General features: G+C 40.3%; 1 protein-coding gene across 1 annotated transcript in view; it reads right to left on the reverse strand.

Moving 5' to 3' along the window:
• LOC126162046 (elongator complex protein 5) overlaps positions 1 to 11,910 on the reverse strand; it is a 28,841-nt gene extending 16,931 nt beyond the window's left edge. The window contains exon 1 of the mRNA XM_049918285.1: positions 11,753 to 11,910. Coding sequence (XP_049774242.1) covers positions 11,753 to 11,807 — 55 coding nt within the window. The 5' untranslated portion in view covers positions 11,808 to 11,910. The remainder of the gene's footprint in view (positions 1 to 11,752) is intronic.
• Positions 11,911 to 16,122: the final 4,212 nt, after the last annotated feature.

A 16,122-nucleotide genomic window follows, 5' to 3' on the forward strand; every position in this document is an offset into this window, starting at 1 on the left:
GGCTTCACATCACAGCAGCAGACCATCACCTTGATCTTCTCGGGCAATGTATCACCCTAGAAGGCCAAGATGAAGGCACTGGTGGCAGCCTGATTATCCCTCGGAGCCCGGTGGACACGCTGAACAAAATGTACATCTCGCTGCTCTAAATTGGCATACAGCTCATCGTCAGACTGCAAAAGTATGCCCTGTGAAATATTATGCCCTGGACCATATTTAAGCTCTTGTGGGGTGTGATGGTTACAGAAACATCCCCCAGCTTGTCACAAGCGAGTAACTCCCGTGACTGGGCAGAGGATGCTGTTTTGATCAAGGCTGACCCAGATCTCATTTTGGACAAGCCCTCCACCTCCCCACACATCCTCTAAATGCTCAACAAAAAGCTGAGGCTTTATCATCATGAAAGATTTCCCATCAGCTCTCTAACATACAAGGTACCAGGGCGAGTAAGATCCGCTGCCATCCTTAGCCTGACGTTCCTCCCATAGTGTGGCCAGGGAAGATAACAATTTGAGGTCGTACTTATGTGCATTGAATTGAGCACGTGAATGCTTAGAGACTGCTAGTGTTTCACCACCAGCAAGAGATGATGGACTACACTTAATCACTTGTCATCCGCCCTGTTGCCACCCACTCCAACCAGGGGCCCTCCCCAGGGGCACCACCCAGCCGTAGCAAAGGCCACCTGGTAGGATGGCAATTGCCAGGAGTCCTGATGCCCCAGGGTGATGGGCATCTACCCCTTGGCATATGAGGGGAGTTAATGGCCCAGGCATCAGCATAGCGATACCTGTGTGATCAGGGGGCTACAATCAATAGGGTACATGGCGGCCCTACCACAACGGACTGGCTACACTGCTGGGTACCAGGTCCGGTCACCATCGACGCAGAAAGTGACACTGCATAGTGCATGGTGGAAAACACACCCAGGAAGGTGTCCTCTGCCACGAAATGGAGAATGAGCAGCACTGAAATGCGACGACGAGAAAGTGGGCTAAAGACCTCAATGCACGATGGACACTATGCATTATGTAAGGTGCCCTTCCCCAATTGGCTCACTCTTCGAGAAAATTTTGAAGAATGGAGGTCAAACCCTACAGGGGACCATCACATAAAGGCTAAAACATGTGAAACTCCTTTTAGTCTCCTCTTACGACAGGCAGAAATACCTCGGGCCTATTCTTACCCCCGGACCTGCAGGGGGGTGTAAGCTGACACTGGGTTTATGTGGCTGTTGAAATATGAGAATGAATGTTAACTACTGCCATTATTAAGCAGGGAAAGGTTATCAAAGTCGGTACCAACCTACCAAAGCTTATCAATAACTACAGACATAGTAGAATTCACACAAGCATTCCAAACTCCAAATATTGGAGTAGTCACCATGGAAAATTCTTTCAGGATACTTATGTAGTCTATCTGTCAGATAAAATAGCTTATAGTTATCAGGATAATGATAATCTTCCCCAGGTTTCAGTATAAAATTGACAATGGCCCCCGACTGGGGGTGGGCAAGGTGGGATGGAAGCCTCTGTTTTCCCATATACAGCTGCAAATTTAGAGAATTAACTCTTTTAGCACCTGGTTTCAGTCATTTTAGTTTAGATTTGGAGATCAGCAAGTTTGCCTATCTTGGTGTTCATCATGGTGGGCATGCTGGTTGAAAGCTGAGGACACAGGAAAAACTGTCACAAATGTCTTCTTGGGTGTTTCACTGGATTAGGGGATAAGGGCTGGACTACAAATTGCTAAATTTATAATGGAGCAAGTTCCATACAATACACTAAAATTAGTAGGTTTTTCCATAGAGAGAATGCAAAGATTCGAGATTCATGATAAACTATTCAATAAGTTTACCTCTGCAGGAGTAATTTCTGCTTCTCAATAGTGGATTGAGTGTACTGAAGTCCCCTAGAAATAAGATGGACAGGGGACAGTTGTTCTAGTAAATCATGTCTATCTTGTAGTAGGGCCACCTCATTGGAGGGGAGGGGGGGGGGGAGGAGATTCATGTATCCCTTGATGGGTATTAATATGCTGTATTTACAGCCACAGCTTCTAGGTTAGAATTTAGGCACACTCACTCACTATATAGGTCAAACAGGACCAACGAATAAACATCTTGAGAAACTATGTCAATATTTATATAGTTCTCAAGGCATATGTAGTCATTTCTAATGGAGGTCTGGTGGTCTCAGGTGAGCCTTGTTTCTTGCCAACAGCTGCTAACTAGCTAAAAGACAAAACCCATTCCATAAAGGAAGATTAGAGTCTAATGTCCCGTTGATGATGTCATTAGAGATGGAACAAAAGCTCAGATTTTTTTTTTTAAGTTGTCGGTCTTATGACTGGTTTGATGCCGCACCCCTCAAGTTCCTTTCCTGTGCCAACCTCTTCACCTCAGAGTAGCATTTTAATCCCATGTCCTCAATTATTTTCTTGATGTATTCCAATTTCCATTTTCCTCTATAGTTTTTACCCTCTACAACTCACTCTACTAGTTATACCATGATGTCTTACCAGATGTCCCATCATCCTGTCCCTTCTTCTTGTCAGCGTTTTCCATAAGTCCCTTTCCTCACCAATTTTGCAGAGAACCTCCTCATCCCTTAACTTATCTGTCCACCTAATTTTTAACATTCTTTTGTAGTACCACAGCTCAGCTGTTTCTATTTTCTTCTGTTCCAGTTTTCCTGCAATCCATGTCTCACTGCAATACAATGCTGTGCTCCAAACGTACATTCTCACAAATTTATCTCTCAAATTAAAGACTATGTTTAATACTAGTAGACTTCTCTTAGCCATGAATGTCCATTTTGCCAGAACTAGTCTGCTTTTTATGTCCCCCTCGCACCATCCATCATGGGTTATTTCCCTACCTAGCCAGCACAATTAAATAACTTCATCTACTTAGTGATCCACAATTCTACATCTACATCCATACTCTGCAAGCCACCTGATGGTGTGTGGTGGAGGGTATCCCGAGTACCTCTATCGGTTCTCCCTTCTATTCCAGTCTCGTATTGTTCGTGGACAGAAGGATTGTCGGTATGCTTCTGTTTGGGCTCTAATCTCTCTGATTTTATCCTCATGGTCTCTTTGCGAGATATACGTAGGAGGGAGCAATATACTGCTTGACTCTTCGGTGAAGGTATGTTCTCGAAACTTTAACAAAAGCTCATACCGAGCTACTGAGCGTCTCTCCTGCAGAGTCTTCCACTGGAGTTTATCTATCATCTCCGTAATGCTTTCGTGATTACTAAATGATCCCGTAACGAAGCGTGCTGCTCTTCGTTGGATCTTCTCTATCTCTTCTATCAACCCTATCTGGTACGGATCCAACACTGCTGAGCAGTATTCAAGCAGTGGGCGAACAAGCGTACTGTAACCTACTTCCTTTGTTTTTGGATTGCATTTCCTTAGGATTCTTCCAATGAATCTCAGTCTGGCATCTGCTTTACCGATGATCAACTTTATATGATCATTCCATTCTAAATCACTCCTAATGTGTACTCCCAGATAATTTATGGAATTAACTGCTTCCAGTTGCTGACCTATTTTGTAGCTAAATGATAAGGGATCTATCTTTCTATGTATTCACAGCACATTACACTTGTCTACATTGAGATTCAATTGCCATTCCCTGCACCATGCGTCAATTCGCTGCAGATCCTCCTGCATTTCAGTACAATTTTCCATTGTTACAACCTCTCGATACACCACAGCATCATCTGCAAAAAGCCTCAGTGAACTTCCAATGTCATCCACCAGGTCATTTATGTGTATTGTGAATAGCAACAACGACACTCCCCTGCGGCACACCTGAAATCACTCTTACTTCGGAAGACTTCTCTCCATTGAGAATGACATGCTGCGTTCTGTTATCTAGGAACTCCTCAATCCAATCACACAATTGGTCTGATAGTCCATATGCTCTTACTTTGTTCATTAAACAACTGTGGGGAACTGTACTGAACGCCTTGCGGAAGTCAAGAAACACGGCATCTACCTGTGAACCCGTGTCTATGGCCCTCTGAGTCTCGTGGACGAATAGCGCGAGCTGGGTTTCACACGACCGTCTTTTTCTAAACCCATGCTGATTCCTACAGAGTAGATTTCTAGTCTCCAGAAACGTCATTATACTCTAACATAATTAAGTTTCTCACTTTTTCCGTTTCTGCTACTTCTCATTACTCTCAATCCATATACTATACTCAGACTGTGCATTACATTCAACTGTACCTATAATTCTACTTCACTTTCACTGAGGACGGCAATGTCATCAGCAAACCTTATCACTGATATCTTTTCACCCTGAATTTTATCTCACTCTTGAACCTTTTCTTTATTTCTGTCATTGCATGGACTGAACAGCAGAGGCTAAAGACTACATCCATGTCTTACAGCCTTTTTAATCTGAGCACTTCGTTCTTGGTCTTCCAGTCTCACTGTTCCGTTTTGGCTCTTTTACACATTATATATCATCCATCTTGCCCTATAGCTTACCCCTGTTTTTCTCAGAATTTCAATCATATGGCACCATTTGGCGTTGTAAAAAGATTTTTCCAGGTTGACAAATCCTATGAATAAGTCTTGTTTAGTATTGCCTTCATTATCAGCTGAAATGTCAGGACTGCCTCTCTGGTGACTTTACCTTTCCTAAAGCCAAACTAATTGTGTCATCTAACACATCCTCAATTTTCTTTTCCATTCTTCTGTATATTTTCTTGTCAGCAACTTGGATGCATGAACTGTTGAGCAGATTGTGCAATTACTCTCACACTTGTCGGCTCTTGCAGTCTTCAGAATGGTGTGGGTGATATTTTTCCGAAAATCAGATGGTATATCACCAGACTTATAATACATTCTACACACCAATGAAATAGTAATTTTGATACTTCCTCCAATGTTTTTAGGAATTCTGATGGAATGTTGTCTACCCATTCTGCCTTACTCGATCCTAAGTCTTCCGAAGCAATTTTAAATTCTGGTTCTAATATTGGATCCCCTACATGTTCTTTATCACATTCTGTTTCTTATTCTATACCATCATCACACAAGCCTCACCCCCCCCCCCTTTTCATAGAAGCCTTCAGTGTACTCTTTCCACCAATCCACTGTCTTCTCTGTGTCTGACACTAGATTTCCCATTGCATTCTTATTGTTCCCACCCCCGCTTTTAATTTTGCTTAGGTTGTTTTGATTTTTCTATATGCTGTGTCAGTACTTCCAACACTCATTTCTCTTTTTATTTCGTCATTTTTCACACAGCCATTTAACATTAGCTTCCCTGCATTTCCTATTTAGTTCATTCCTAAGTCACTTGCATTTCTGTATTCTGGAATTTCCCTGGACATTTTTGTACCTGCTACTTACATCGATCAACTGCATTATTTCTTCCTTTACCCACAGTTTCCTCACAGTTATATTCTTTGTACCCATGTTTTTCTTTCCAACTTCCGCAATTGCCCTTTTTGGAGATATCCATTCCTCTTCAGATAAACTGCCAGCTGAGCTATTCCTTATCACAGTGTCTATGACCTCAGAGAACTTCAAGCATCTCTCTTCGTTCCTTAGTACTTCTTTGCGCATTGATTCTTCCTGACTAGTCTACTAAACTTCAGCCTACTCTTCATCGCTACTAAATTGAAATCTGAGTCTGCCCCTAGGTATACCTTAAAATCCAGTATCTGATTTCAGAATCTCTGCTTGACCATGATGTAATGTAACTGAAATCTTCCCATACCTCCTGCCCTTTTCTGGGTACACCACCTCCTCTTGTGATTCTTGAACAGAGAATTCAGTATTACTAGCTGAAATTTATTCTCTCTCTCCTCTCATTCCTAGCACCAGGCCGATATTCTCTCGTAACCCTTTCTTCTACTCCTTCCCCTACAACTGCAGCCCCAGTCCCCCATAACTATTGGATTTTCATCTCCCTGTACGTACTGAATTAGCTGTTTAATACCCTCATAAACTTTCTCTATCTCTTCATCTTCAGACATCGACATGTATACCTGAAGTAATGTTGTCGGCGTCGGTTTGCTGTCAATTCTGAAGAGAACAACCCCGTAGCTGAACTGTTCACAGTAACTCACTTCCTATTCGTAACGAATCCTACTCCCATTATACTATTTTCTGCTGCTGCTGCTGCTGCTATTACCCTATATTCGTCTGACCAGAAATCCTTGTCTTCTTTTGATTTCACTTCATTGACCAGATTATATCTAGACTGAGCCTTAGCATTTCCCTTTCCAGATTTTCTAGCTTCTCTATCTCTTCCAAACTTCTGACATTCCATGCCCTGACTCATAGAGTATTATCCTTTTGTTGGTTATTCAGTCTTTTCTTCATGGTCACCAACCCCTTGACAGTTCCTCCCAGAAATCCAAATGGTGGACTAGTTCAGAAAGTTTTGCAAATGGAGACATCGTCATATAACACTTTTGTTTTTAAAATTACAGGCCACTTGTCCTGCAGATACACACCATGTGCCTTTAATGCAGTGGTTTGCATTGCCTTACATCGTCATTCCACTGATCATTGCTGATTCTTCCACCTTTAGGGGTAGTTTCTCTCTCTCTCTCTCTCTCTCTCTCTCTCTCTCTCTCTCTCTCTCTCTCTCTCTCTCCCCCCCCCCCCCCCCCGCCCCCTATAACAAGAGAGTGCCCTGAATCTCTGTTTGCTCCTCCACTCTCGTTGACATGTTCATTGGCTGAATGAGGGTGACTTCTTATTCCAGAAGTATTCGGCCACCTTTCCTGATGATTTTTATTCAAAATTTAAGTGGTGGCAGGATTCGAGCCAGGGACCGAGGACGTTTTGACTATTTTTCAATGACGCTGTCCCCACATCATGGGTCCACTTGGATTAGGGAAGAAAATTGGCCATGTCCTTTCAAAGGAACAGTTCTGAGATTTGCCCATTTGCCTTAAGTGATGTAGCAAGATCACCGTAAGTCCATTACAATTGTGTTGCATGGTGTTACATTGTTAAAATCTTGTTAGTTTCTCTCTTTCTCAGTATGTTTTTTGCTCTTCCCGGAGAATGGAAGAAGATCACTCTGCAGGGTGTTCTGTTGTCTGCAATGGCTCTTTCAGCCACTGGCTAATATCTGGTGAAGAGTCAGCCTTATAAATATCCTTAGGGCAAATTTCAAACACTATCTCTACAGAAGATGAGTTGTGTTTTGAATTGTTGAACAGTATCAGGAGAGCAAGATATGGTGGGCTTAAGTGTTGATTTTCTAGACTTATTGCCATCACTGACAGAGGATCTTACTTTTGGGGATTTACATGTGATCATATGCTTGCGCACATCACTTTGCTTTAGTTTTGTTATGGTACTGCAATTTCATCCATTGTTCTGGCTAAACACAAACATCAGAGTGTGAAACAATAATATTCTCCTGCAAACACGTGTAACAGTGAAATCATCTGTTACAAACTGAGTATGTTGTTTCTGCAGTCTTCAGTCCGAAGAGTGGTTTGATGCAGCTCTCCACCTACTCGATCCTGTACAATCCTCTTCTTTTCTGCCTAACTATTGCAATCTATAGTTATTTGAGCCTGATTACTGTAGTCTAGCCTGGTCTTCCTCTACAATTTTCATCCGCTGCCACCGCCGCCCCCCCCCCCCCCTCCCCCAAACCCACATTTCCTTTCATTATCAAACTGATAATTCCTTGATGCCACAGGTAGTGTCCTATCAACTAATCTCTTTTCCAGTCAATGTGTTCCATAAATTTATTTTCTCCCCAATTTTATTCTGTACCCCATGGTATACTTTTTACTGTTTTGCCTCAGGAAAACATCTGCCCCTTGAGTTCTCTCTCCCTGACCCCCTCTCCCCTCCAACAGAAGCAGCTGTGATTGACTGATTGCTGGCATCTACCATTCACCTCATTCAAACGTCAATCACAAACTTATTTCAATATATATAGGCCTATACAATTTAGTGTCCCATCAATGAAAAGGTGATTATACATAGCACAGACACAGGTTTGGGAAGAATAGGGAAGGAGATTCCACCCATCTCCTTTGACCTGTGACGTAATGGTGGTGTTTGATTTGATTTGATTTGATTTGATTTATTTCGTGTTCCATAGGTCCAACTGTGTTGGATACACAAGGACGTGGAACGAGTCAGGTTTTTACAAATACAATCTGATAATCTTATAGCATATACAGAAATTTGAGTACATAATTATATAAAAATTTATACAGTAAATTCTTTGGGCAGCAATACAGAAAAAGAAAATACATATTTCCTTAGAATCATTAAAACACTACAGAAAACAGATATGGAGCACACACCGTTACAGAGCTCAGGTTAAATAAAATTCATAGTGGCATTATGTCAACTTGTATTATATAGTATTAAAATATTACAATTTATTTAGTTAAAAATTCATCTAGACTGTAAAAAGCTTTTTCTAGCAAAAATATTTTTAGAGCTTTCTTAAACTCACTATTGTTATGAATCTTTGTCTTTATTTCGGGAAGAAGAGCATTGAAGAGTTTTGCTCCAGTGTAGTGGACACCCTTTTGTGCCAAGCTCAAATTTCTGAGTTCACTGTGTATGTCATTCTTCCTCCATGTGTTATGCTCATGATAATTACTGTTTGGTTGAAATATATCTATATTTTTACAAACAAAACACATGAGAGAAAAAATATATTGGCATGTAGTTGTGTATATTTTAAGATTACGAAAACTATTTCTACAAGAGTCTCTTGGGCGCAATCCACATATAATTCTTAAAGCTCGCTTCTGTGCAATGAACACTTTCCTTGCTAATGGCTGGTTGCTCCAAAAAATAATTCCGTACTCAATGAGACAATGAAAATAGCCATAATATGCCACTTTTGCAGTGTTAGGTTCAACACATGTAGTGACAACCCGTAAAGCATAGGTAGCAGAGCTAAGCCTCTTACAGAGATCAATAATATGTGAAGACCAGTTCATTTTCTTGTCAATGTGCACTCCAAGAAATTTTGTGGTTTCCATTCTAACTATTGGTTGATTACCACATGTCACACTTATCTCTCTCTCTTTTTCTGTTTTTGTACAGAATTGAATAAAGCTGGTCTTACTGGAATTTAATGAGAGACCATTCACCTTGAACCAATTAACCATATCTGAGAGTATATGATTAATGAGTTCCTCAAGAGTGTTGTCTGTTCTACTGCTCAAAAAAATTGTGGTATCATCAGCAAATAATGTAAATTTACACGGCAGGCTTGTACATGATGGTAGATCGTTTATAAAAATCAGGAATAATAGTGGCCCAAGAATCGAGCCCTGTGGCATTCCACATGTAATGGAACTCCATTCAGAATCTGAGGAAGTGTCACATACTCCACCCGAGCTATTCAACACAACTTTTTGTTTTCTGTCTTGGAGGTAAGACTGTAGCCAATTGCCCGCAACACCACTTATTCCTACTAATTTTGCTTTTTGCAAGAGAATCTGGTGATCAACACAGTCAAAGGCTTTGGATAAATCACAGAAGACGCCAAGTGCTAGCATTTTTTCATTAAGAGTTTCTAGGACTTCATTTGCAAGTGCGTAGACTGCATCTTCTGTTGAACGGCCCTTTTGAAAGCCAAACTGGCTCTTACTGAGAACTTCGTTCTTCATGAGATGATCAGTAATTCTTACATGTATTAGCTTTTCTAGAATTATATGACATCACTATGGCACGGTGTTTTTAAGTTGGTTGTGTTTGTAGATGTTGTATTTGATGTGCCCTCTGGTGGTTGAAGGAGACTCACTGAGTTTAAATTGTGGTATTTGGTTAATTTGAGTTTCGGTTGTCATTGTGCTAACAAAGTTTTTAGTTCAGGTAGCTCTTGTGGTAATGTGGATTTTGGAACTGTTTTCAATGAGCTACTAAGGCTTTTTGGTTTGTGTGTTTGGCGTTTTAGTTAGGTCTGATTAGTTTGGTGTTTTGCAGAAATAAGTGTAATTTTTATTGCTTTTTAAGTAGATATAGGTATGACAAGTTCACAAGTAGGTGCTTTAGGAGGTGTGTGTGTGTGGGGGGGGGGGGGGGGGGGGCAACCTAGATAGTATTGCTGGTAAGTAATTTTTGTTTTGATTTTATTGTTTAGTAATTGTGATGTTTTGTCTCTTGTATATTTATGGTAGGTCGGTTGTGTTTTACTTCATATAGGGAATATGGGGTATTTGGTTTTTTGAGTTGGTGGAGTTATGGTTTCACTTTTTGGAGTTGTAGGCACAGAATTTTTGGTGCCGACAGCTGTAACTGAGCTATATTAGTCAAGGGAAATGTCCGATTCCTGTGGTTTCATTGGTGCGGCGAAATTTTAAAATTTAGTTTTTTTTTCGATATTACTTGTTTTCAGATGGTGCAGTGTTTTTATTGTTGCATATTTAGCTTGTCCCTGGCCTACACTTCCAGTTTTCAGCAACTGTCCCGTTAGTTCCATTTTATTTTTGGAACGACACATTATTGCATCATTTTTATTTGTGTTCGCATTTGTTGGTGGATGTTTATAGTGACATCATAGTCGTCATATTGTATATGCTGTAGTATGATGATGATGATTGGTTTGTGGGGTGCTCAACTGCGCTGTTATCGGCACCTGTACTAACTCCCAACCTTTGCTCAGTCCAATCTCGCCACTTTCACGAATGATGATGAAATGATGAGGACAACACAAACACCATCTCGAGGCAGGTGAAAATCACTGCCCCCGCCGGGAATGTATATGCTGGAAACTAGCTGTTTCCGTCATATTGATGTCGTCATGAGTAAAGGTGGCGGTGGAATCGGACGCTTCTGTACGGCCCACAGTTCTTACTAAAAGATGCATTTTGGCATTTTCGTTACAAGGCATTTAAGGATTAGGTGGGTGGGGGAAAAATGTGTGTGTGAATTCCTAAGAGACCAAACTTCTTAGGTCCTATGCTAAGGGCAATACACACACCATGCCCGAGGGTTGGACTCGAACCTCCGGCGGGAGGGGCCGCGCAGTCCGTGACATGACGCCTCAAACCGCGTGGCGTGGCCGGGGATTTGAACTGCTGGACTCCCAAATGAAAAAAAAAGGAAAAAACACTTTTCCGCCTTAGAAGGTGGCAGTTTTACTTAGCTTGTTAATCGTCTCTAGGCTGCTAAACACTCAAACGTGCTTTGTTCGTTGGATGGAGCGTCCATCAGTAGCCCAAGTGTTCTACTCGTTTTAATAGCATTAGGGGAGTGAAATTTTGGTTTCACGAGATCTTAGGGAATTAAAAGCCCACTTGCGCAGAGCCTCGGATACCCAAAAACGATGACAAGCATGTAATAATTTCGTAGGAATCTAAATCAAGCCAACCTCCACGATCAACAAAATACACGTTTTCCATAAGCATTACTGAGACTGCAATGGTGCAAAGAATCCTAGAGCTCCCATAAACTTTCAAAGACACCAAAAAAAAAAAAAAAAAAAAAGATTAGTTACTTTTATACCGGAAACTGATGTCATATATCACGAGCATTTCATTACAGTGTCCTACCGAGCACTACTGATGAAAGGCCACTACACTAGAACTAGACATACTACCTGTTATGGGTTTCGTTATGTACGTGATCGTCCGCATCCTACAATCTTAAATTCTACATGCCTTCACTTTTCCGTGTACAAACTTTGCTTGTGAATGGGCAATGTACAAACAAGTTTTGCAAATAAATGTATCAGAGTACTTCATTCACTTGGAAGAAACTTACAACATACTAAGCCTACCTTGAATAACTACCAATCTCGACGGCAATTTTCGCGTTATTATGTCCAGCAACATTCCTCCCTTTCTTAGCTTATGCGCTTCGAAATCAAAACAATCCCTTGTAAACAGACCAGCGACTCTACTCAGTCAGTACTGGTGGGCAGGAAATCGCGTATCTGTTAGAAATCACAGTGACTGAGAAGTCACAGATATCACAGTAGCAACTTTACAGAATCTAACTGCGATTTCAGTCACAGTTAGCAGTCGCAAGTAGTATTTCATATTCAAAGACGTGAGCCATCTATTGCTCGAATTTAGCACTGCTTTCTGCGATTTCAGTGACAAGTCGCAACTAAGAGTCGCAAGTAGCAACTAAAAAGCGCGGTTAACAGTGGCATCTGTTGGCCAAAGTTCGTACTACGTCCATCTCTGCGATATGGTATCGGGTCTAACCATGGAGGTAGAATAAGGGGAGATGGCACTACAGACTTACGCTGTACGTTGTTTTGAAGCCAGTGGGCGGGGCCTGCCGCCATCTTGGATCCCCCAAAACATTAGCAGACGAGTGTTTACAATTGCTTCTTATTCGTCGTTTCTGTCTTGTGCACACGATATTTGTGTTATGTAGTAAATGTTACACAGTACAAAGTGAACAACACAGCATAAGGAACGCAACGTCCATAGTTTTTCTTGTCTTAAATGCGTATTCGATACAGTAATACGACACGAAAATACGACGCATCTGGCCTCAGTACTGTAATTCCTTTTTGTTTATACACTTCAAATAACCGAGAAGAGAAGTATGTGATATGAAAAACGTGCTTTCGTAATCCATTTCTGTTCACTTTCATTGTGTTTGTGTCGATTATTGATAAAGCCAGAACGCCAAAAGCAATGATTGATAGTAACGTGTAATACAATAACAAAGTGAAATTAACATATCTATGAACAAATTCTACACTTTTATTACATACAGTTAATTCCGTTGCAATCTCCACATTTCAGTTACTACACGTGCGTAACTATTGCAATTGAAATCTCCAGACAAGTAGTTCCGGATATTGAGGTTTTAAACCGTAATTTTATGACAGCTGAATTCCATATTGATATGCTACATTTCACGAACCTTTTGCAAGTGAGCAGGATAAGCGGAAAAAATTGATGGCACAGCATCTTCCCTAATGCGGACTGACGAAACTGATGTTCGATCAATATCTTCCTCCCGGAAATGCTGCGAACATATTTTACTGTACTTGGTTGGTTTCCAATCTTTCCTTCTCAAAGCGTTCACCCAGAGAGCTCTTCGCGTTGGATTGATAGGAAATCTAAAGTCAAATCACAGAAATAAAACCATACAGTAAAACTTTACAGTGTATCCGAATTTCAAGTATATATAAGTAAATAGCGCTTAAATAAGTCCTCTTACGAATGAAATGTGATTTGTTTAAACTTTAGACTACAATCAGAACGATTAGTACACCCGTAAGAGACGTAATCCGGCATTTTTTTATCAAAACACTTCACGACCACACGGAATCAAACCACCAAATGCGAATGTTTTGGGGTAGGTAACATGGCGGACCTTCTCTAGGGTTGGCTTCAAGTTTGTGACGTCATGACAACTCCTCTTATTTTTACCTCCATGGGTCTAACTGCGATTTCCGTGACAAGTCGCAACTAAGAGTCGCAAGTAGCAACTAAAAAGCGCAGTTAGCACTGCCATCTGTTGAGCAAAGTTCATACTACGCTATTCGCTACCGAGTCAAACTGCGATTTCTGTGACAAATCGCAACTAAGAGTCGCAAGTAGCAACTAAAAAGCGCAGTTAACATACTTTTCCTAGTGTCATCTGTTGACCGACGTACGTACTTCGTTATGAGAGCCTTGTGCCTCACGAGTTCGATGTGCTGTGTGTGCATATGAAGGGCTCATTTCAATAGTTGTACAAGTCCATTTTTGTTCATTTTGAGATACAGAGTCGTAAAGTTAAATGAGTGCTGACAAATCTGCATTTGAGATACCAGAAATATTCAAGCATATGACTTCTTGCTAGAGATGAACCTTTATTTATGTTTGTTTGGATCACTAATTTCAGAAGCATTATAGACAGAAAAGTGGAGCTAATGGACTTGTACCACTATTGAAATAAGCCCTTCATATTATATGACGACATGCACATTCAGCATCAGTTATGGTTGGTCAAATACTGCTGTGACTCTGAATGTATTATATTAATAAGAAGCAACATTGCCTTTTTCTCCCGAAAATATCAAGTAACGTAACAAATGTGTTTGATTCCGCTTCCAATATGACAGTTTTGGTTAATACTCCACATACCTACAGGACTTTGCAATGTTAACACAGCACAACTCAGACATCTGTACAAGTGTAGAGAAATGAAAACAGTCATATGAATGCCTCACTTTTGTTCCGATACAGTTCAAGACTCGGGAGAAAAGTTTTACACCTGGTGTTCTACATGGCAACTTCACACACAAGAACTTTTTGCCGACACTACTACCACCTACATAAGTAAGCTTTTCCTGTGTTACTTTCAAGTAATGCACTTAAGCTATTCCTGATTTAACTGGAAGATCTGTACTTCCCACTTTCATATCAACAGCCTCAAAATGCATATTGTAGACTTCGGGATATGTTACAGGTCAGTGTCACACCAAGATTGTGGAGAAAGGGGGGGGGGGGCGGCATGTCACTCTCCAACAAGTGTTTACCAATAAGTAAGTGGCGGAAAATTATGGGTATAGGACGGCTTAAACATGTGGAAAATGAGATTTTTATAATTCACTCACTGTATTTGACATTTATTATTCCTTTAAAATCGCACAACAACTTCAATAAAACACAGTTTAATCATTCACACACTTATTTCACAATTATTTCACTTTTAAACTGCAAACCCAGCTAGCACTCAAGCTTATTTCAAGGTGGATATTGAGTTTACGTTCAGTTGAAAATTCAAGATTGAAAAATCAACCTGTTACACAGCTTGTTTCAAGGTGGGTATTGAGTTTAGGTTCAGTTGAAAATTCAAGATTGAAAAATCAACCTGTTACACAGTTTACATCAAGCTGTAAAAATTTAGCTTGAATTAAAATAATTTTCCCAAGCTTGAAATAAACTGTAATTTCCCTGGAAGGCTGTACAGCAGATGCGCGCGCAGCCTAGCTTCCATAGACATCCACGGGAAGCGCCACAAGAGTTTATAAGCCGTGACGTAAGGGTGTTGTCGTGTGTGACGTCATGACGGCGCGGAGTTTGGTTTGAGTGTGGCTGTCTCCAGTTCTGTTTTATCTTATTTTATTTACTTTTCTCAGCCTTGCTATGTTTACGGCCATTTTACCTTTGTGACGCGCGTTAATGGTTGTGGTTTGTTGACAAGTTTGTTTTATACTACAAAACAGTTCAGTACGTTAATGTTACAAATGTTAAATATTACGTAACGTAAAGTTGCGTTTACGGCCATTTTACCTTTGTGACGCGCGTTAATGGTTGTGGTTTGTTGACAAGTTTGTTTTATACCAGAAAACAGTTCGGTACGTTAATGTTACAAATGTTAAATATTATGTAACGTAATTAATTAGGTTCAATAAATTCAGATTAATATTTATATAGCTTAAAACAAGCTGTAAATACCAGGCTGTATTCCATGTGTGTAGATACAGCTGGAGCCAAGCTTTATAAGTCAAGCTTGAAATATAGCTTGAACTCTGCCAACTTTGATGTTTATTTCAAGCTAGAATCCAGCTAACAGGCTTGAATATTCCAGCTTTGATCAAGCTTATATACTTGAACTTTACAGCTGGAAACAAGTTTGAAACCGGCTTACTGTGCTATCTGGGAATCATCTAAGAGCTGTCTTGAATCTTCAAGAGTCTCTCTCAAAAACAGCCTTGATGTGGATAGATACGTACAGAAACCAGTAATCAGAGTCAGAATTGTGTCTGCAAAAACACAAGGATTATTAAACAATTTTTGCTGTCATTAATTACTAGCAATATAATTGACAGAGTAGATTGCTAATATTTGCTATAATGAATATCACATTTGCAAGAACGATCTCACTGAAGTAATTAAGTCCATCGAAACGCTTAGAAACTAACCTCTCGTCTGACAAAAACGGTCTAAAGACGCTGTGGCAATTTCTTCAGATCTGTTGACAATGATATTTTGAGTTATCACTTTACTGAGTGACTGAAATGTAGTTCAGGTACCTGTGAACATAACAATATGTTACAATTCATTTTCTAAATACGAACTATTACGGTACTGTACGCTACTTACATATTAATTACACTATTAATATTTTCACAGTTGTTTCTTTAATACATAATTAAAGCCAACGGAAGAAAAAACGTAAAACATACTTGCC

The sequence above is a fragment of the Schistocerca cancellata genome, chromosome 2, assembly GCF_023864275.1.
Source record: "Schistocerca cancellata isolate TAMUIC-IGC-003103 chromosome 2, iqSchCanc2.1, whole genome shotgun sequence".
Lineage (NCBI taxonomy): Eukaryota > Metazoa > Arthropoda > Insecta > Orthoptera > Acrididae > Schistocerca > Schistocerca cancellata.